Raw genomic sequence first — 23,893 nt, forward strand, 5'->3', positions numbered from 1 at the left:
GAACCATCTTCAGCCAAAACCCAAGAGTTCTTATGAAGTTATATAAGGCACTTGTATGTCCATGCCTGAAGGTCAGAATCTCATTGGCAACCTCTTTTCTCAAAAAAGATAAGAAGTTGCTTGAGGATATCTAGCGTTGTGCCACTAAGATGCTTAGCAGCATGAATAAATTTCCATATGAAGAAAGACTACACTGTTTGAAGCTTCCAACACTGACATACTGAAGGAAAAGGGGTCACATTATTTTAACCAAAAAAATTCTCTCTAAAACACCCTTCCTGGTCTCTTTGCACAGCCCTTGCACTCTGGTACTAGAGGACATTCTTTGAAGCTCCCCATGCAGCATTCCATGAGTAGACATAGAAGCCATTTCTTCAGCCAAAAAATCATCAATATGTGGAACCAGCTGTCTGAAGAAACAGTTTCTGCTACTTCAACTGACATATTCAAGTTCCACCTTGATAGGGAATGGCTCTGCCAGGAGTTCCTTTACAATTGGAAAGCTGCAGAGTCCTCCACAAGAGTCTAATCTAACAGCCACAATCTACACCAAACAAATTCTTTTTTTTTCAGAGCATCACAAGGATGGATAATCCTTATATTGCTCCAAGCTGTAATTTAAGGTTTTAAGGTAATAACTGAATTTCTTTTAAAGATAGCAAAAAGTAGCTAAGCTAGACTCTTACCCAAAAAATAACTAAAAAGCAGGGTATCAAAGTGTAATTAGGCCTGTAGAGAAAGAAGCATGTTAAGAAAACAATTCTTACTTCTTAATATACAGAAAAACTATATTTTAGTTAATCCCAAAACCACTCCACCTTATACCCTTTACCTATTGTGCAAATCAGTCTATACAGCTTAAGCAATGTCAGTATGACATTAGACATATTGAGAAGCAATCATATTAAGAAAACAATCTTATTTTACAATAATCAAAAAATTGTAGTTAATTATTCCTTAAAGTATTTCATTTCCTTTTTCCCCTACCTTACCTAAAGAGCAAAAATAAGCCCAAATTAGGCCTATACATTTCTTATTGATTTTGCCAGAGGTCACTATTTTGCTGCAACTTAATCCTGTAGATAAAACCATATTGATGAAATCAAGAATTGGAAAAATACATGTGAAGTGTATAATTTTGGCTAGCCTATATATTTGTACATTAGGTGGGAGGAGGTAAGGTAAAGTGGTATTTAAGGAATGATTGAATACAGTTTTTGTGCATACTATGAAGTATGCATTGTTTTTGTAACATTTTACCTTTTCAATAGGCCTAATTGTACACTGATATTGCTCCAAATATATAGGCTATTTCCTATATATTTTTCTTGTTGTTGATTTCATAAGTATTGCTTTAGCTCACAGGTATTAAGTTGAAACAAAAAAAGGCAAAATACACTGAGTTTATAAAATTTTGACTATATAGATACATTTTAGATGTGTTGAGGGTAGACAATTGCACTCTTAGGAATGATTAACTAGAATTCTTCTGCATGTTATCCAGTAAAAATTGTTTTCTTAATGTGCTTCCTTCTAAAGAGGTCTAATCGTACACTGATACCTTCTTAAAAAAGAAAAACTAGCTTAATTGATTTCTGAGATGGCCAAAATCTCCTCATCTAGAATTTCCTGTAGCCTGGAAAAAATGTGAAGATAGGTTGGATTACCATTTTGACAAATTTTCTAAACTCTTCGCATGCCAGAGCTAGTTCCTTGAAATCAGGAGGGACTTTATAAGGATTCCTAGGATGCATATAAACATTTAAGTTCATTTTGAAAGCAATTTGTTTACGATAGTTCAAATTATGTCACGCATTGAGCAGTGTTACCGATCTTTTCGAAGAAAAACTAAGGCGAAAAGACCTTAGACTGTACCACTGATCTCAAAGTTGTACTATCTCTATTTTTGCGTGTTGCGCCATGCGCAAGACGCAAAATTTTTGGGGGGCTGCCCGCAACATGCGGACGATCGGAAAAGTACCTTACAATTTAAAGAATAAAGTATCAGATATCTTATTTTAAAGATATTTGGGAGATTTTTTTTCCCTGCAGACACCATTTTGACGTCACTCCTGCAAATAGCAGAATTTCTATTCATAACGAACAATCAACAACCTTAAGTTTTTATCTTCAATATCGACCTGACATATTCCAAATATAGGCTCAAATTTACGTATAACATACGAAACACAACCAATTAAGTACATTTGAGGGACGTTGACTTATTCAACCTAAAAAAAAAAAAAAAAAAAAAAAAAAAAAAAACGAGAAAGAAGAACTGCAAGTAAAACGCGGAGAGATCGATGGGCGGATATAAACTGCAATCAAAAGCCTATGTGGCATTAAAATTCATCATCTGAATGAGAAACATTAGCGTCACTTGCAGCAGAAGATTTCTTATATCCTCTTCCAGTACTTCTAGATAAGATAAGATATTTATTTTAAAAATATCTTTATCACAAGCCCTCAAAGAGCCGAATTCAGACTTCAAAGTCAACTAACAAAGCAAACAAAGCAAAAAACACTAACAATAATAAAGCACTAACAAAGCAAAAAAAATTAATAATAATAATGAATAATCAAATTATGATTTAAAAAAAAAGAAAAAAAAGGTCAAACTAAACTTGAACAAATACAAGTCAGAAAAAAAAGGAAGGGGACAAAATAATCAAATAATACGGAAAAGAACAAGAAATAAATATATATATATCTACAAATTAAAAGAGACACTGAAAAAAGTCCAAAAACTCACAAAAAAAAGAACGAAGCATAAAACACACGAAAAACACATATGAATTAAAAGGGAAAATAAACCAAAACAGCAGGGGGCAAGCAAATTAGTGCAACGACCTTGGCAGCGTCTCACCAAAAAAAAAGAAAAAAAGGAGAAACTAGCTGGATGTTTTATTTATTTATTCTGTGATGAAGGGAACAAAGGTTTTTTCATATCTAGAAGTAACGCAGCGAATTGGGGACAAAACTGGGATAGGCTTAGAAACAGCTCGAGGCTGTCGTAATCTGAATGGTGAGTGACGTTTGGGGAAAATACTTGCCGTCCGAGGGTTCGTTATTGCATTTTTTTAAAAACGGAGGCACAATGACAACCTCCTTCGCTCAAGGGTTTCCAAACTAGCTTTTTTTAGAGCAGAGACTAAAACATCTTGCCTTCTTTGAAAATTATTCACAAGGCTCTTTTTTGGATTGACTCAATTTTGTCTGATTCTTCACGAGAGACGCCAGGGTGCCAAACTGGACAAGCATATTCAAGATGCGGGTGGACAAAAGACGTGTACAACCTGAAGGAGTGAGAAAGGGGGCACTATATTTATTTAGGAGCTTAAGGAGGGCGATAGACGCATTAACTTTATGGATGATGTCCTTAACGTGGATATCCCAATTTAAATTTGAAGAAATTGTGACTCCAAGTAATTTAACCGAGGAAATATAAATTTCATGAGGGATAGGATTAAGAAAATAGGGCGAGGATTTGAGGAAACAAATCGGCATTATCATGGATTTAGATGGGTTTACTGTCATATCTAAGTCCAAAGCCTCACTTCCAATTTCATTGAGGATACTCATAGGGTCGCTTATTAAATTTGTGAAGCAAATTTCAACATCGTTAGGTCATCAAAAAATTTCCAACGGTCAGGAACTTCCTTCGCAAAGCTGTTAATCATGACTGAAAAAAGGACAGGGCCTAGGAGAGTTCCTTATGGTATGCCATTATAGATAGGGAGAAGATTTGAGTAGTGGCTCTAGTATTTAACCACCTGCGATCTATTTGTTAAAAAGGAGGCAACCAATTTTATCAGTAAGGGATCGATATTGAACTCGGTTACTAGTTTCTCAATTAAAATATTGTGGTTAACAAGGTCAAAGGCTTTCTGAAGGTCAATGGAAATTAAGTTTAGCCAGGAATTAGGCTTTTCAAGGATTTTCCCGATGTGGTCAATAAGAGAAACGAGGTAGCGGAAAGTAGAAGTTGATTTTAGGTTTCCGAATTGCTTCAGGTCAGCAAGAGGTATGATTTTTTCCTTCAGCCAATCTGTAAGGAATCCTTCATACAATTTTGAAAAAATAGGAGTAAGAGTAATAGGTCGAACGCCTTCAAAGCCAGGCTTTCCGTTTTTCTTTTTCAAAGGGGTAATGAAACCCTGTTTCCAAATTGTTGGAATTTGCCCAGACTTAGTAATTTCGTTAAACAGGACAGACAAGGGCTTAGAAAGGAAGTCACCGAAGGCTCTAATAAGACGGAGCGGGATATCCAAAGGACAAACACTTGTCTTCCTTAGTTTGTCAATTCTTCTTTCAACCTTAGACAGGGAAACAGTCGGGAAAAAGGGGGACGGGGCTCCTGTTGATAATTGGATTGGCAATTCTGGAAGGCTCTGGACAATGAAAGCGAGAAATTTATTTAGGCTATTCGCAGTAACATCAGGGGGCTCTGGTAAGTTGAAATTAAGCTGGTCAAGACTCCTGTCGCATAGCTTTTTAACCTCGGATTACCAGTTTTTTGGCTTATTAGTGGACAATTCTTCTATCTTATTTTTGTAGTACGATCGTGCCAATTTACAAATTTATCTTTTAATTGAAAATCTTAGTATATTGGCTTTATTGAGTTTTCCATTTTTAAACAGCTTCAATTTTGTTCTAATTAGTGTTTTCATTGTTTGATTAATAAAGGGTTTATCACTTGAGCACCTTTTAAACCTTTTTTATGGGAAACAAATTTGATATTTATCTATTAGCTTTTTATGAAAAGTGGCTGCTTTCTCATCAAGGTTTTGTAAACTATAAATGTCGGACCAATCTTTAGTACTCAGCCAAATACCAAAAGAAAAAAGACTAGAATTTTGAAGAGGGTGGTAAGTGGTATAAGCTATTGAGAAAGTATGCTTAAAATTTGAGGAGGGGGACCAAAATGGAAAGATGATAACTCCCACCTAATGGGGGCAAAGTTAAGGGAGTGCTGTAAAAATTGTACATATTAGTTAAAATAACATCAAGAGAGGTATTTCCCCGAGTCGTCGGTATTTTAACAATTTGCTTTACTTTATGGGAAGCACAAAAAGAATCCATTTTAAGGTCGTTGGAATCGCCAACTAAAAAAGGCCAACATTGGGGTATTTAGAAATAAAAAAATCCGCACTTGCCTGTAATTGCTGTATAAAATTACGTTTTGACTCGATATTTAGATTTTGGGAGTAATAGAAAACAGCTTTTGCAATTATAGTAAATGGACGAGGGAGTACTGTTGGTCTAACACTTAGCCAAAGGATTTCATCATACTCAGATAAGCTAGGGACTTGAATAACCTTTGGGTAAAGGTGACTCTTAGTAAAAAATACAAAACTCCGCTACTTTTTTTCCCGAGTGGATGGTCTGAAGGACGGAGTTTAATAAACTCTGAATAATTTGTCAGGCGTAGGGACCCTGGGTCATGGAATTGAGCTTCACCTCGAACCACCTCGAGTTCAGTAAGCTTTTCAAAATTAAGACTTTCAGCATTAGCAACTAAAAGCTTAGGAAAAACAAACCGATTGGGGAATCGCGACCAGGAGACTTGATGGGTTTGAGAATTTGCTAGGGTTTTAAATTAAATTTATTGTGCTTTGGAGAAGAAGGGTAAGAAAAGGATTTGCTTTGGGGATTTTGAGGTGGGGGCGGGCAAGGATATGGACGAAACACGAAACAGCTTTTTGGACTTATTATATGACAATTATTGAATGCAAAATGACTCAGACCTGAGTCACGTTGACAGGTTTGTTTTTCTATAGGTGGAATAAGTCAACGTCCCTCAAATGTACTTAAATGATTGTGTTTCGTATGTTATACGTAAATTTGAGCCTATATTTGGAATTTGTCAGTTCGATTTTGAAGATAAAAAGCTTAAGGTTGTTGATCGTTCGTTATGAATAGAAATTCTGCTATTTGCAGGAGTGATGTCAAAATGGTCTTTGCAGGGAAAAATAGATCTCCCAAATATCTTTGAAAGAAGATATCTTATGCTTTATTCTTTAAATTGTAAGGTACTTTTCCGATCGTCCACATGTTGCGGGTAGCCCTCAAAAATATAGAGATAGTACAATTTGGGGATCAGTGGTACAGTTTAGGGCCTTTCACCTTAGTTTTTCTTCGAAAGTGTCGTAACACTGCTCGATCAAGACATAGGGTGCGTTTCTTTACTTGTCCAATGGGATTTTTACTAATCGAGGTTTAACCCCTAAAAGATAGCAACAAATACTTGTCTGGCCACGTGTTACTGAAAACGGCAAGATTAATTGCGAATAATAACAACATTGGTCACGTGTAATTATTATTTTAATGCTATGTGAAGTTTTGACAAGGAAGAGGCTAGGACTTTGGGCCTGTTTCAAATTTTACAGGCAAATACAGCTTCAGCAATTATTTCAGAGCTGGGTAGCCTAATACAATTTGTGTGGCCAGAAGTTTAATTGTAAGATTTCAAATTGTGGTTGTCATTTGCCTTTTTAAGTCATTCCATTCAAGATGCTTTGGATATTTTTTATTGTGATAAATTGTCTTAATGCTCTGAAAAGGGAAAATTATTTCAATTGCATAGGATAGGAAAATTTTGGTAGGCTAATTAATTCAAAGTCCTAAATTAGCCAGGGAAGTGCTTTTTTTTTCACTAAAAAATCACCACGTTCTTTGAACTCCAATTATATAGCCCTGTTTTTGGCCCCCTTGATCCAGTTCCTGATTGTCATTTACACTAAATTTCACTTTTTCTGTTACCTATTTATGTTTCCACCAGTTTTACCATTGGGTAAAACTGGTACAAACAGTATTACTGGCTTTCATATAATTTGAATATACCACTTGATGCCTTTTGTAATGCTGTTTACAAATATAATAATTGCTTCTACCGCAAGTTCATATTTAAGCACTTTTTGACCTCTTAAAAATGACCTATATATGGGGTCATTACAAATCTATAATAGTTTAGAAACAAATTTGGGCTATATATTTGCACATCAGGGGGTGGGGGTAAAGTGTAGCATATATTTAATATGTAAACTAACCATTGCTTGAATTTTTGTGTGTGTGCTGTTGCACTGGTGATTTCTCTTTTCATTAAAATTTGATGTGCACAAACACATTAAAAAAAAACAGCAATGGTTAGTCTACGTATATAATATATGCTATGCTTTACCCCCACCCCCCTGATGTGCAAATATATAGCCCAAATTTGTTTCTAAACTATTACAGATTTGTAATGACTCCATTAATAGGTCATTTTTAAGAGGTCAAGAGGTGAAAAAGTGCTTAAATCTGAATTTGCAGTAGAAGAAATTATTATATTTGTAAAGAGCATATAAGAAGGCATCAAGTGGTATATTCACTTTATATGAAAGCCAGTAATACTGTTTGCACCAGTTTTACCCTTGTTTCTTGTTAATATTACTAAGGGGTCATAGTTAAGCACTAGAGAAGTCATTGTTAAATAACATGTGCTTATGTATATATAGCTTTTTGCTACTTATTCTTCTTTGGTTATATAATGCTTGATGTGGTATAAGCCAAGAGAAGGACCTGTAGACCTATAGAAGAAAACCTGTTAAAAAAAGATGATTCTTTGTAATTTACATAATAATTATAGCTTTCTACATGCAGCCCTGCTCTACTTTAGCCCCAACCCTGCTAATATGGAAATCTATAGCTGAAATTACATATTTTCTATTGATTCTGCCAATCTATCCCTCAACCCTTGTACCTGTTAATTGAGGCAACTGTGGCAAAACAAGAACTGGAAAAACAAGTAACAGGTGGCAGAAAACATTGGAAATATATAATTTGGGCTATATGTTTGCAAATTAGGCATGTTAGAGGTGAATTTCTTGTTGTTCATATTTTGATTTAAAAATAAAATGAATATACCACTTGATGCCTTTTTGTATGTTCTTTACAAATATAATAATTGCTTATTTTGCTAGTTCAAGTTTAAGCACTTTTTGACCTTACTTAACCTAACAAATTTTGGCAGTGAAAAACATACATTATTTTGTCAAAAATGACCAAAAACACATACCTTAATTGAAAATTTGGCATCAAAGAAGAAGAAATACAGCATAATATTGTAAAATTTATTAATCCAACTTAATTGTGGAAAATCAGTGCTCATAGATTATACAACATGTAAAAAAGGGATTAATAATGAAACAGTAAGTTTGAGACCAATGTTTTAAGCTTTCTTATACCCAAAAACTATTTGAGTATACTTTGGTCATTTTCAAGAGCTCAAAAACTTGTACTTGAAGCACTTATTATGTTTGTAAAAAATAAAAAAGGGCATCAAGGAGTATGTTCACTTTATTTGTAAATCAAACATATGAACAACAAAAAATTTACCAATTATTAGTATAGCTGCACAATTTTCCCCTGGGTATGTAGTCAGTGGCGTGACTCTGTAAGCTTAGCCAGAGTCGACCCAGCTCTAAATGGGTACCTGGAGAAATCTGGGGAAGGTAAACAGGAAGGGTGTGTGAAAGCACAGGATGGCTGGCCCCCAACCCCCCATTGCACTTCCTGGCTGAAGGGCCAAGAAACGGAGATCAGCACCGCCGGTAGGGACTGTAAAGTCTAATGCCGTATCCTTTACCTTTTTTATGTAGGCTTAGTGGAAGGTCACTTATACCTGATCATGTCCCTAATGTTTTTACTTGGTTGAAAAAAAATCCAAAGAAAGTTCCTATTGAAAAGGAAAGAGATCAAAAGTGAGATTGAATTTGTCATAGCTTGGAGGTTTGTCCCTTCAGTCTGTTTAAAGAAAACAGATTCATAATTGAAGCTTTGTTCATTTCAATCTTAGGGATAATCTACATTTGTTACACTTAATTAAATGGTTGTAAAGGGATACTTTTATTTATTTGTCTTGTTTGTTTTCTACATAATTTTTTAATCTTTAAATTGATATACATTTCTTACAAATTAATTAGTCATATCATAGTTCCACTTGCAAGTTTTGACCTACTTTGTAACCCTGGTCTCAAAATTGACTATAAATTTATTGAAGCTAGGAAACATAGAACTCCTCTCTGTTTAAAAGAAAATGGATGGACATAGGTAGGTTTTAATACACTAAAGTCCTAGGGCCATGGAAATTAAAAAAAAAAACAATGAAGATTAACTTTAAAATTCTGGACATGACATAAATATGACATTCACAAAGAAAAACCATTCACAAAATTTTACTTTTGTGCTCAGTTGCCAACCTGAGCAATTGCCCTAAATTTTTAAACCTTGCAAAACATTCACCAGCCAATTCTTATGACCTACACTGTTGTCTGTACACCAAAAATTCATGGAAAAGGAAGGACCACCTTACTGACATTTCTTCCTTTGTACTTATATTTAATGGGTTTAAAAGAAAGCTCCTATGGCTAAGTCAGAAGCCTAGTAAAGGACCAGGTAATCCTTTAGACAGGAAGTGCAATAGGAAGCTAGGAGCCAGTCATCCTATGCTTTTGCATGTCCTTCCTGCTTACTGACCCCAGATTTCTCTAGGTAACCTGTTAAGTTTGGGCCAATTCTGGCTGAACTTACAGAGTTACATCACTGACCTTCGTCCCAAACCAAATAAACTGCTAATGCCAGAAATTAAACCTGTGCCCTTTGGATAAAGGATTCTCAACCTAGAGTGCCAGCCACTTAGGAAGGAATACAAATGTCACCAGAGAACAAAAATTATTTGGAAAAAAGAAAATATTGAAAAAAAAAAAATAACTCAAGTCATAGTTGCTCATTGCTGTCCCACAAACAATATGTATTTCATTAAGACAAATAAATTTTTAAACAGGTATCAACAAAACTCCATCAGGGATTGTATTTACTTAAGGTACAATCAGCAATATTAATGCTTAGTTTTGTGATATTCTGGTTTTGAAATAATAAAAAAAGAGAAATTATATGTTCTACTTGTTTTCCACAACCCCATTTGAGAAAAATCATTTGTAACAACAATATACCCATGGTTGGCTCAGAATCTCTCTAAAATTCTTTAAACAGAAGGAATTTAAAAAAAAATTATACTCATCAGCAAGAAAAATATTAACATAACTCTCTAAACTTGGCACTCTTTAAGACAATTTTTAGCAAAGCAAATGCAAAACTTTAATGGTGTCCTATGTCATCTAAAAAAAAACAACATTAAAATGTGTCAAATGAATTTTGATGTAAGATGCCTCTAATACTTTCAGTTGAATCTGTGAAATGAAGGGCCAGGTATTCCTTTACATTTTATACAATATATAAAAAGAAAAACAGTTCAAATTTTTTCACAAAAGAAGAAGCTTGATGTAAAAAAATAAATATATTTTTAACAGAAAGCAACTGACATCAATGAAATCAAATAAAACAAAAATTCATGGAGAATAAATAATATAAGCCATATATTTAACCTATAATGAGGTGGCATAAAAGATTATTTTTAGAATTAGAAAAAACAGTGTTATGGCTTAAAGTTCTGCTCAATCAACAGGAGTTGTCTAAGGCCAGAATAATTAAGAACTAAGGCCAGAGAAAAAGAAACTGATAACCAAAAAAATAAGGCACCCAAAAATTTCAGGACCCTTTAGAGGGAAAAGAAGTAGAAGTAGGTACTTCAAAATACCTTCCTGGGAAATACTTTAGCCTGTAGACACATCCCTGAAAGTTTCATTTTCCTAGCCTAACCTCTTTCAAAGATAGCCAAAAGTAGCTAAAGTAAAATTTTACCCCTACTGTATCTTAAAAATCCAGTTTAAATAGCAGTCTCAACAAATATAGACTATATAAAAGGCTATAGGTATTGGCCTAATCATTCTAAATTTTTTCCAACTAATAATTATAGGATGGTTTAGAAACTAGACCTGTTTGATATAATAACATTTGACTAATTCACCAATGTGATAGCTGCCTCCCTAAGAATCAACCTTTTTAATAACAAAAAAACTTTTCTTCTGACTCCTTATGAAGCTTAGCCTATGCAAGACAGGCCTAGAACACCAAAAACCCTTTAGATACTAAGGAATATGCATAATATTACTTACAGGTCACTGAAAAGCTAAGATTATTTCTATTATTTACAGTTTCCTTGTCTTTTCTCTAGACTTAACGATTTCACATGTTTATCCATTTAAAAAAATACATAGCATTGACGTCACAATCCTCAATAATCTTTTTATTTGGGGGTTATAAAGTGCCAGCCCACGGACAAGTAATCTTGAGCGTTTGTGGGGATAATCCGACTAACCTCTGACGTCAGGATTGGCAGAATCAATAGAAAATATGTAATTTCAGCTATAGATTTCCATATTAGCAGGGTTGGGGCTAAAGTAGAGCAGGGCTGCATGTAGAAAGCTATAATTATTATGTAAATTACAAAGAATCATCTTTTTTTAACAGGTTTTCTTCTATAGGTCTACAGGTCCTTCTCTTGGCTTATACCACATCAAGCATTCTATAACCAAAGAAGAATAAGTAGCAAAAAGCTATATATACATAAGCACATGTTATTTAACAATGACTTCTCTAGTGCTTAACTATGACCCCTTAGTAATATTAACAAGAAACAAGGGTAAAACTGGTGCAAACAGTATTACTGGCTTTCATATAAAGTGAATATACCACTTGATGCCTTCTTATATGCTCTTTACAAATATAATAATTTCTTCTACTGCAAATTCAGATTTAAGCACTTTTTCACCTCTTGACCTCTTAAAAATGACCTATTAATGGAGTCATTACAAATCTGTAATAGTTTAGAAACAAATTTGGGCTATATATTTGCACATCAGGGGGGTGGGGGTAAAGCATAGCATATATTATATACGTAGACTAACCATTGCTGTTTTTTTTTAATGTGTTTGTGCACATCAAATTTTAATGAAAAGAGAAATCACCAGTGCAACAGCACACACACAAAAATTCAAGCAATGGTTAGTTTACATATTAAATATATGCTACACTTTACCCCCACCCCCTGATGTGCAAATATATAGCCCAAATTTGTTTCTAAACTATTATAGATTTGTAATGACCCCATATATAGGTCATTTTTAAGAGGTCAAAAAGTGCTTAAATATGAACTTGCGGTAGAAGCAATTATTATATTTGTAAACAGCATTACAAAAGGCATCAAGTGGTATATTCAAATTATATGAAAGCCAGTAATACTGTTTGTACCAGTTTTACCCAATGGTAAAACTGGTGGAAACATAAATAGGTAACAGAAAAAGTGAAATTTAGTGTAAATGACAATCAGGAACTGGATCAAGGGGGCCAAAAACAGGGCTATATAATTGGAGTTCAAAGAACGTGGTGATTTTTTAGTGAAAAAAAAAGCACTTCCCTGGCTAATTTAGGACTTTGAATTAATTAGCCTACCAAAATTTTCCTATCCTATGCAATTGAAATAATTTTCCCTTTTCAGAGCATTAAGACAATTTATCACAATAAAAAATATCCAAAGCATCTTGAATGGAATGACTTAAAAAGGCAAATGACAACCACAATTTGAAATCTTACAATTAAACTTCTGGCCACACAAATTGTATTAGGCTACCCAGCTCTGAAATAATTGCTGAAGCTGTATTTGCCTGTAAAATTTGAAACAGGCCCAAAGTCCTAGCCTCTTCCTTGTCAAAACTTCACATAGCATTAAAATAATAATTACACGTGACCAATGTTGTTATTATTCGCAATTAATCTTGCCGTTTTCAGTAACACGTGGCCAGACAAGTATTTGTTGCTATCTTTTAGGGGTTAAACCTCGATTAGTAAAAATCCCATTGGACAAGTAAAGAAACGCACCCTATGTCTTGATCGAGCAGTGTTACGACACTTTCGAAGAAAAACTAAGGTGAAAGGCCCTAAACTGTACCACTGATCCCCAAATTGTACTATCTCTATATTTTTGAGGGCTACCCGCAACATGTGGACGATCGGAAAAGTACCTTACAATTTAAAGAATAAAGCATAAGATATCTTCTTTCAAAGATATTTGGGAGATCTATTTTTCCCTGCAAAGACCATTTTGACATCACTCCTGCAAATAGCAGAATTTCTATTCATAACGAACGATCAACAACCTTAAGCTTTTTATCTTCAAAATCGAACTGACAAATTCCAAATATAGGCTCAAATTTACGTATAACATACGAAACACAATCATTTAAGTACATTTGAGGGACGTTGACTTATTCCACCTATAGAAAAAAAAAAACCTGTCAACGTGACTCAGGTCCACTAGATGTATAAGATCATCCCTGAAAAAAAAAAAAAAAAAAAAAAAAAAAAAAAAAAAAAAAAAAAAAAAAAAAAAAAAAAAAAAAAAACGCATCCGTGATTTTTCTTCTGGGAAATAATACAAAATTCCACATTTTTACGGATATGAGCTTGAAACCTCTACAATAGAGTTCTCTAATACGTTGAATATGATGGTGTGATTTTCACTAAGATGCTATGACTTTTAGAGGATGTTCCTCCCTTTTTTTAAAATAAGGCAATTTTTTTTAATCAGCATAAAAATCCAGTTCTTTTGATGTATCTATTGGTATCAAAATCCCGTTTTTTAGAGTTTCGGTTAATACTGAGCTGGTTCACTCCTTACTTATAGTTCATTACCACGAACTGTTTGAATTGCTTAGAGATTATGATAAATTTATTTTCTCAAAGTACCTCATAACTTACCATGGCACTGGATCAAAACTTCTTTGCAGCCATTTTTCTCAGAAAGATAGAAAGGTTCAATTATTTTACCTATCGTGATGTAGTAACCCACGCAGCCCAAGGGGAGGACAGAAAGTCAAACTTTAAAATATAGAGTAAGGGATTGAGGAGTGGGGACAGCCTCCCAAATATACAGAATTATTTCTGTTCGTTTTAAGTTTTATTATTATTCCTTAATTCCAGTTGAAAATACTTCTTTTTATCTAATTTCTGATTATTTTTCAAATAATGGCGGGAAATCTGTGAAAAATTCCCCCACCCTAAATGAGAAATTTCTTGTGCAGACCCCCTTCTGTCTTACAAAAATTCCCCTGCAGAAAATTCCCCTATGGAAAATTATCCCCTCGTAAAATCCCCCACCCCACAGGAAATATCCCCCAGACAACGCCCTCCTCGCTGATAATCCCCCTAGTATAATTCTTGCGGACCATTCTCCTGGAAAATTTTGCTTACTTTATGTGAAAATAATTGCTTTTTACTTAATTTGTGATCGTTTTTTAAATCATGCCAGAAATCTCCTCCTCCCTGGAAAATTTTTGGAAAATCCTCCAGACAGTTCCTTCTATCTGAAAGTTTCCCCCGGACAATTCCCTCGGAACATTCCCTATGCGTTTATAATTAATTAGCCATAGAGAAAGTATAACAAATGAAAATAATTCTGTACATAGATTATGGAAAGTTCCCCCCCCCATGTAAATTTTCCCTGGACAACACCCCCAGGAAACTTTCCTTCCCACTGAAAATTCTCTTTATTGAAATCTACCTCGCTCTTCAGAAAATTCGCTCTGAAAATATCAATGCAAACAATGGGCAAGTTAAAATAACTGACAACCCTTTCCCTTGGGACTGTGGGGATTCATGTCTCCCCCTGAAGATACTTATTGAACCTTCCAACTATGCCGAAGAAAATAGTTATCTCACATTTTTGATCGGAGATCTTTTGGGAAAAAGGGGCACGAGAGGGGGCTGGTTACCTCCCAGTCTCCTTGCTCACTTGAAAAGAACACTCGAACTTTTCGTTTCCGTTTGAATCAGCCCTCTTCCGATCTTCTAGGACTATTGTTTCAATTCGATCATCCCTGGAAAGAAAGCAACCGCAACAAATTAACACGCACGTGCTTGATTTTTCTTGGTGCAAAACAAACTAAATCCCTGATAGCAGGAGAATCTCTCTACAAAACTAAATTTTTGTAGATAGTAGTTTGAAACTTCTACAGTACAATTTTCTGATATGCTGAATCTGATAGTTTGATTTTCGTGAAGATTCCTTGACAATTTGAGAGTATTTTCTCTTTGTTATTTGAAAATCAAGCAAATTTTCTTGGGCTCACAGCTTTTGATGGGTAGCATTAAACTTAATGCATTTTATATATTTGGAAACATCATTGAAAGCCAAATCTTTTGATTTATTTATTATTATCAAAACTCCGTGGGCCGGATCGCTCCTTACTTACAGCCCGTTAAAACGAACTGCCGGATTAAATAACAAGAGAAAAAATTCTGTATTAAAAAGTGTACAGCGAATTGATAAATCATTACGTCTATGGGCGTGTATTACCTGGTTACCGCAAGGTAAACGCTGACGTAATGAATTTGTGGATAGGTTGTTTCATGATAAAAGAAACTTGAGCAGTTCAGTTAATAAATGTTGATAGTTGCCTGAAATAAGTTGCTCGTGAATTCTTCAAGGTTAAGTGCAAAGTAGATTGTTATTGAATGGATATAAGCTTGGTCCAACATGAAGCAGAAATCAATTCCAGTACAAGAAAAGGTAATTAATTTAGTAGCCTTACTGTGAAATGGATAATTTTTCAAAGTTAGGCTTGTGTTGTAAAATATTTGGTAAAATTCTAGTTAATTGACTTCTTGCTATCTCGGAAAGGGTTTAGGTTAGGAAAATGAAACTTTCAGGGATGAATCTACAGACTAAAGTATGTCCCAAGAAGGTATTTTGAAGCAACTACCTCTACTTCTCCCTCTAGAGGGCCCTGACCTTTGAGGACCTTTAAAAATATGTGTGTTATAAAAGTGAAACCTTGCTAGATAGATCTTCTGCTTAATTGAAGTACAACAAAAGTGTTTAAATACATGCAATTTAAAGGGAACCTCAACAATTATGTGTCTTAGGTAGGTAGTGGAACTTTTCAAAGTTTTATATATTTCGCATAAGTTAAAGAATTCACAATTTGGTAAAATTCAAGTTAATTGACTTCTTGCTATCTTGGAAAGGGTTTAGGTTACGAAAATGAAACTTTCAGGGATGGGTCTACAGGCTAAAGTATGTCCCGGGAAGGTATTTTTAAGTACTCACATCTACTCCTTCTCCCTCCGAGGGCCCTGAAATTTGCCTAAATGACAGGTTGTCAAATCAATAGTTCAATAGTTTTGTCAAAAACAAATATTGAAGTTTTGACAAAACAACATTTTACCTTAATTTTCAGTTACTAGTTGCTTTTTCTCTGCCTTTAGTTCTGAAAATGCAATTCCTGTTATTTGAGCAGAATTTTGAGCCATATCGGTTTTTTTTTCAAAATTTAGGAAATGTATTTGTATATCTTTAAAACCTTATAAAGTGGGATTGAGCAAAGTAATGAAGCTGAAAACAAATTTTGTTGTACTTCAATTAAGCAGAAGATCTATTTTGCAAGGTTTCACTTTTATAACACACATATTTTTAAAGATCATCAAAGGTATTACTTCAAAATACCTTCCCGGGACATAATTTAGTCTTTAGATTCATCCCTGAAAGTTTGATTTTCCTAACCTAAACCCTTTCCGAGATAGCAAGAAGTCAATTAACTAGAATTTTACTCACAATTTTATAAGAAAAGTCTATTTATATATTTTCACAATCGCCATATCTATTTATTACACGTTCGATGTCTACCTCAATGTTTTGTTGAATGTGTATAATGGCTAGTCCTGTCAGACTAGAGTCCTGTCAGTTCATAGCTCTTCGTTAGTATTTCCTCTTCTATTCATCCTAAAATATTCGAATAAAGATCAAAATCGTCGGGAAAATATGAACTCTAATAAAGATGCATGTATGTGCTTCAAACTAAGCATCTGAGTCGAAATTCTCCTTAAAAAATAAATAATTATGAGTTTGTTGTTTTTGTATTTAATAGGTGTAGATTGGTGATTTTAAAGTATCATGGTTTGAAGCTGTGGTAGATTTCTAATTATTTTTTTTTTGAATCTTGAGATTTTCATATATTCAATTCAAAGTTTATATCTCAATATGTCTGTTGAGCACAAAAATAAAAATTTGCCTCAGATTTAGTATTAAGTAAGAGAATTGTCCTGTAAAAAATTTGATTTATAAACAACTAATCGTGGAAATTATGATTCGATGGCGTGTATCAAAATAAGTATAAAAATCCTCAGCAGTAAATATAGCAGTTTAGACAATTTTATGGACAAGATATACAACCCGTATACAAAAACATAACTATATTTTGTGACTGATTAGTGTTGAGAAGGTGAGAAATTTTGAAGTAGTATTGTAGTTGCATTCCGTTTCCGTGGTTAACTCAAGTTGCGTGAATTTCCACTTTTTTCAACATTTTATTACCACACGTTGAAAAAAAAAATCGATGCCATTCCACTGATTCAAACTGAGAATTCAGAGACCTATCTATACCAGCTAGATAAAAAAATAAACACATAATTATTTGCCTTCTTTTATAAAAATATTTTTCGAAAATCTATTCTTCATAAATGATTACTCCGATCTCTGAAAGAGTATTTCGACTCATATGCTTAGTTTTAAGTATATACTTATACGAACCTTTATTAAAGTTCTAAGGAGTTTGGCCTTTATTTTAATCTTTTAGGATAAACAGAGGAGGTGATATGTCATATAATACAGAGCTTTAATTAGATGAAAATAAACAGTAAAGTGGTCACCATTTGCTAACCAAAATCCAAAACTTAAATCAATAATTTTTGCACTTCTCATACATTTATTTTCTATTATACACATCCCCTTAAAAACAACAATGTTGTAAAAACCACCATGCTTTGCGAAAAAGGCGAAACCAAAAAAAAAAAACCAAAACAGACTGCCAAAAAAAGTAATGATAACATTATTTGCCTCAGTGCCATAGGAAGACTCGGAAATAAATATTTGACAGTAAAAAGAAGTGAATATTTTGCTTTTCAACCCCGTTGTGACAATACAATCCTGAAATATCATTTCGACAGCCTAAAAAAGTTCGGATTTTAGATCTCCCCTCCTTGTTATTACGAAATGAAGATTTGCGGCTCGACTCCCAGTTGACTTTTGTGGTAATACAGACAGATTCTCTTGATACACCTAAATTTAATTAAAAACTTTTTGGCGGTATGCGTCATTAGTAAAATCTTACAGAGACCGCACGAAGTAACTGAAACCTTGTTTCAAAATTGTTTGCAAAACAAAAAAAAAAAAATAACTTTCGTCTTAAGTCAAACAGAGCAAGCGATCCCAACCACAAAATCCACCACTACGTCAGGGGGGCACGCGCCCCCTGGATCCGCCACTGGTATATTGAGCTTCCAAGTTGAAGAGGAAGCGATACCACACGGTGGTGCTTTCGTTCCTGAAAAGTCACATAGTCTATGTAAGATAAATTAATAAAAAACAAGTTTTTTTTTTAAACCGAAAATAAGGAGCAACATTAAAACTCAAAACGAATAGAAGGTGGCATTCGAAGCAGGTTCCCGAACCATCGTAAGATTTCTATCGGCTGCTTGAGTCGAAAACCGAGACTGCTTTGTGAGCTGCAGAAGCTTCTCATTGCTGACGAAGTCAGACCATCGTAGGCCCTCAATCCTCCTCAGGCTCTTCGCATGAAATAACGTCGATTTTCTTGAGGGTTGCAGCTGATGCTTGCCATATCTCAGCTCCGTAAAGCATCACAGAACCGACTACAGCGTTGAAGATCCGCAGTTTCGTTGTACGACTGATGTTCGGTTTTCGCCAGAGGTAACGATTCAGTCTGCCCATGACAGAAGACGCTTTGGATATGTCGCTTGCAGCTCGGAGAGAAGCGAGCCACAAATTATGGAGCCCAGGTAGAACGATTTTTGGGAAAAGGGAGATGGTAGAAAATTATATCTAATCTCTCCTGATTCCCAGGAACATTATTGATCCACGCTTTTATTGTTTATGCTAGGTGGGGGGGGGTAATAGTGTCCTTTCTACTATGACAATTTTGATATATATTTAGCATACAATATTATTTAAATGCCTACCAGGACAGAGGATGAAAAGAAGAGACTGGGCATTATGAGCCTCTCCATGAAATTTCTTTGGGGGGAGTGGGGCAAGTGCCACCAGAAGTTTTGTTTTCAGTGATTTTAAATTTTAGTATATCTCTTTTCCTTTTTTATATACAATGCTTCAATGTATTTAAACATATGTGTACTCTCTATTTAAAGATCAGATAGTCCTGTTGTAGAGGTTACGATGGCTTCAGCCGAATAGAAGATCAAATTTCCAGTAGAATTTCCACCACTACGAACAATAATACCCCTTTTTGTCCACTCGAAATTCTGCAGTAAAAACTCTGTTAAGGACTTAATCAACAAAACTACTATTAATCGAAATTTCTTTTACTAAATATTCAAATTTTGTCGAAAATTTTAATTGCAAACTAGTGTTTTCGTTCGTAAGCAAAAAAAACTGAAAAAGTGGGACGATACCGAACAATTTACAATTATTGATATATAGCCTGCAATTTATCAGCAATAAATTGGGGGGTTATGGAGCTAATACCCCACATCGTATCTTGGTTAATATTAAACGATTAAAATGATTAAATAAATAAAAAACTCTTTTCAACTGAAAGTAAAGAACGACATTAAAACTTAAAACGAATAGAAATTTTTCCGAATATAAGAGAGGCTGCCCCCTTCTCAAACTCTCGCTCATTGCGAAAAAACTTCTCTTTTTAATTTAATTCTACGTAAGCAATAAACCTTAGTTGTTTCAGTTTTTTAACTGAAAGTAAGGAGCAACATTAAAGCTTAAAACGAACAGTAATTATTACTTACATGAGGAGGTTCGCCCCCTCGTCAATACATCGCTCTTTATGCTAAAGTTTTTTAGTACGTTCACACGCAATTCCACCAGCCCCCTAGCAACCAATTCCAACCATGGGGGGGTTCTAGTATCCAATTCAATTGGGGACCCTAGCATCCAATTTTAGTGGAGCCCTTGACCTAAACACCGGGCCCCCTAGCATCCAATTTCACTGGGAGGCCCTAGCCCAAGCATCCAATTCCATCGGGGACCCCTAACATCCAATTTCATCGGGCCCCTAAACTAACCACCGGGGGGCCCTAGCAGCCAATTCCAATGGGGGCCCTTCCTTCCAGTTTCATCGGGGGGTCCTGGCATCCAATTCCAATGGGGCCCTAGCATCCAATTTCATCGGGGGCCCTAGTAACCAATTCCAACGGAGGTCCTAGTATCCAATGCCATTGGGGGAGGGAAGGGGCCTACCAAACAGTTTCATCGACAAGATATTTTTCAAGGCGCTTCAAGATTTCTTTGGTTGTTATGTGATAGGGGAATGTTTACTTATAATAAGGATGACGCAATTTCGCGTGATATGCTAGACTTCATGGCCCGAGAGGAATCCCTGCTTGTAGCTCTGGAGGGCGCACATGTGGGACGTTACATAATGATAATGCACACGTGGGTTCTTACATAATACTTAAATAGATTTTTTTCTTTCAATGCTTTTTTCTTAAGGAACCTTTATATGCGAATGATATATGTCCCATTAGGATTCGAAAGGGTATTTCTATCCAATGGAATGGAGCGTTAACCAGTTGGACTATAAAAACCTTTCTAATATTATGGTTCAGGAAATAGATTCTACGAAATAACCTATTCGATCCATGGAGAAATCCCTGTCCCATTTACTATAATGATTAAGGTATTGATTACGTGTTTCCTATGACTGCAATAATTGAGATGCAGAGGGGAAAATCGATTACTAGAGTTTAGTTATATTTGAAGTGTGCCTGCTTGCTAGGTAATGCTTTAGAGCGTAGTACCAGATAATATTGAGGGGTGTTCTTAGCGCATTTTTAGTAATAGAGTCTCTTACCATGCTAAGGCTAGATGTAATCCAATAGATAGAAAACAAGAATTTTATTACAAACAACTATTCTTTGGTCAAGTTTTTGACCACGATAGTCTTTAAATATATCACATCTGGCTCAATCATTATGAAATGTTCATTGTCCTCTTCCACCTCAACTATTTCTTCAATTACTACCTCCTTCTCGAAGCTTCTTACCAATCTAATTACCTTCTCCACTTCCTCAGGTGTTAGCTCCCATGAGCTCCAAATGATCGCATGTTTCTATAAAAAAAAGAAGAAGAATGAATTCAATACGTTTTATGTGTTTACTCGTTATAAATGACCGAGGAAATGAGCGAAATTATTGGAGTATATTCATGAACGTAACATGATTTATTCAGAATACTGTCAGTCAAATATAATGTCAAATTTAAGTTGATTTTTAACACATTCATCTTTTTGCCCCTCAATTTGCGAATATATAATCAAATTTGGCATTTCCCTCGGGTTTTTCCCATTTTCTTAATTTCATCCATGTTTACTCGGTTTACGATTATTGAGTTGAAACAAGAGTGACGCACGGTGAAATGTTTGGGGGGGGGGCACCGTCAACCTCTGTTACGCACGGTGAAGTGTTTGGGGGGCACCGTCAACCTCGTATTAACTACAAATTTTTGTGCATTTAAGAAGTAAGAATTTCATTTTAAGATGTTTCCTTCTCAATAATCCCCAAATTAAGGGGTAAATACTACCCCTTAATGACCTTGTTAAAGCCTCATCTAGACATAGCTTCTTCAGGTAGTGACAATCAGATGCATTACACAACAAATATTTTTTTTTGTTTAAAGTGCAAGTAACCAAATTAACCCCCAAAATCATACCTCTTCAGACAAAGGTAAAGAACCAAATTGAAACTTAAAAAGAGTAAAAATTATCACTGGATCATAGCTCCTGCTATTTCCATTAACATGGAAATAGCAAACGAAACTTTCAATTTTTATAGAAAAAAAAACAGAAAAGATTTAAAATATTGCTCTATAACATACTTCTGTCCACGAGCCATGGGACTATGCATCTGTTGACGTAATCAAATGCTAGCTTCTAATTCGTGCGTCTTATTTCACTACATGTTTGCTAATTTTGAAATAAAGAGAAAGGGCAGTAAACAAAAAAAGTCAATTGGAATCAACTTACATTCCCAATCGGGAGTTCTTCAAAATCTCGCCCCACTATGCTACTAATTACACCAGAGACGTATGTAGGAAATTATTTCCGTAGGACAGGGGTAGATTTAGAGACGGGCCGGGCAGAGCTCAAGAAAAGCAGACAATTTTTATCAAAATAAAAATTTATCAAAAGATTAAGATAAAATTGTTATAAAAAGCAATCTTATACATTCTATTAATAATGAAATTTGGCGTAAATTGATAGCTTGAAAAGTTTGGAATATTGCTATTTCATAAGAAAAACATTACTTTAGGTATATTCCTACCCCCACCCCCTTAACTTACGCACCCTAAGACTAAAATGTGGCTTTTTAGGAAATATTTTTTAACCCTCATAATAACCCAAATAAATAATTTTTTAACCATCATAGCTTTATCGAAAGGTTTAGTGCGAAATTGAATTAAAAAACAAACTTATTGCATGCACAACATAAAAAATTCTTATACAATCTAATAATAAGGAGATTTGTATAAATTGATAACTTGGAAATTCTTGAATCCTACTATAACTCTAAAATGAGGTTTTTAAGAAATACTGAATTCAATTCAATTTATGTATAACCTGTCAAAACAAAAAGGGGCGCAGATCCCCTAAATGACAGAGTACAACTTAAGGGGGAAAAAGGAAAAAGATAAGAAAACTCGTATTCATTAAACAAAACAAGTAGTTTTTACAATCATAAGAATATAATCAAAAGGCCCATAACTTAACACAATCACGATAGAAAACACATGAGACATAAAGCGTAAGGATCATAACCTAATCAATGAGGTGTTTAAGAAATATGCGTTTTTAACGCTTAACATAGCTATATCGAAAGATTAAGGGAAATTTCTTATAAAAACAGACTTATTGCAACCATAACATAAAAATTCTTATACAATCTAATAATAAAGAAATCTTCTAAACTAAAAAAAACTAAAAACTTCTTGCTACCTAACTGATTTTGATTTTATATTCTCAAAATGTATACATATTATTGTAACTATGTATAAGAGACAGAAAGTGTTAGGTTAGTGAACCACGAATCTTAATTCGTCTAATTTTGTTTTCTAAATTTGAATCACCTTGACCTAGGGACTAACAGACTAATTTCAACCCAAGTAAGAGAAAAGTTTATTTGGTTCACTTTTAGGGCATCCCATCAAAACCAAACAGGAGCTAAGCAAAGGTACTAATGCTATCACCCCTGCTTTTCAACATAGTAATTGGCCCTATATTGAGAAATACAACCGATCGAAATTTACCTTTGATGCAGACCAGAATTTATGTTACCTTTACCTCGTCGATGAGATTACTATCCTTCAAAATTGCAAGTATCGCTTTTGCATGTCATTCTTAAGATTTTTTAGATACGTTCCTTTGACGATCTGGATGTAAAGGCTCATGTGATTCACCAGACCCCCTGCCCCCAAGTCATAATTCAAGGTTTAAGTGACCACATTAAGCTCACTGAAAGTTTTTACTTGTTATCCAGGGCTATATCCTGGGCATTATAGATCTAATATTGTGATTAAATAAATTTTTTTTACTGAAAGTAAGGAGCGACATTAAAACTTAAAACGAACTGAAATTATTCTGTGTATGAAAGGGGCTGTTCCCTCCTCAACATCCCGGTCCTTACACTAAAGTTTGACTCTCTCTCAACTCTACTTTTTATGGCACTTGGTATTAACCACGTGACATATAGCAATCGCAAATTCTGTCGGTCTGTCGGTCCCGGTTTTGCTACTTTAGGCACTTCCAGGTAAGCTAGGACGATGAAACTTGGCAGACGTATCAGGGACCGGACCGGATTAAATTAGAAATAGTCGTTTTCCCGATTTGACCATCTGGGGGCGGGAGTTGGGGGC

General features: G+C 34.7%; 2 protein-coding genes across 7 annotated transcripts in view; one reads left to right on the forward strand and one right to left on the reverse strand.

Moving 5' to 3' along the window:
• LOC136039896 (U6 small nuclear RNA (adenine-(43)-N(6))-methyltransferase-like) overlaps window positions 1-1,833 on the reverse strand; it is a 51,907-nt gene extending 50,074 nt beyond the window's left edge. The window contains exon 1 of the mRNA XM_065723877.1: window positions 1,668-1,833. Coding sequence (XP_065579949.1) covers window positions 1,668-1,772 — 105 coding nt within the window. The 5' untranslated portion in view covers window positions 1,773-1,833. The remainder of the gene's footprint in view (window positions 1-1,667) is intronic.
• Window positions 1,834-5,743: 3,910 nt separating this feature from the next.
• The window catches only part of LOC136039900 (putative inorganic phosphate cotransporter), a 148,300-nt gene continuing 130,150 nt past the window's right edge, over window positions 5,744-23,893 (forward strand). For 4 of the 6 annotated variants that reach the window (XM_065723885.1, XM_065723884.1, XM_065723883.1 and 1 more), the window contains exon 1: window positions 15,341-15,505. In XM_065723885.1, the coding sequence (XP_065579957.1) occupies window positions 15,451-15,505 (55 nt within the window). In that variant the 5' untranslated portion in view covers window positions 15,341-15,450. Of the gene's footprint in view, window positions 5,765-15,340; window positions 15,506-23,332; window positions 23,353-23,893 lie in introns of those variants that run through there. The other 2 variants (XM_065723887.1, XM_065723888.1) reach the window with 2 other exon arrangements.

The sequence above is a fragment of the Artemia franciscana genome, chromosome 20 (genome assembly GCF_032884065.1).
Source record: "Artemia franciscana chromosome 20, ASM3288406v1, whole genome shotgun sequence".
Taxonomy (NCBI): domain Eukaryota; kingdom Metazoa; phylum Arthropoda; class Branchiopoda; order Anostraca; family Artemiidae; genus Artemia; species Artemia franciscana.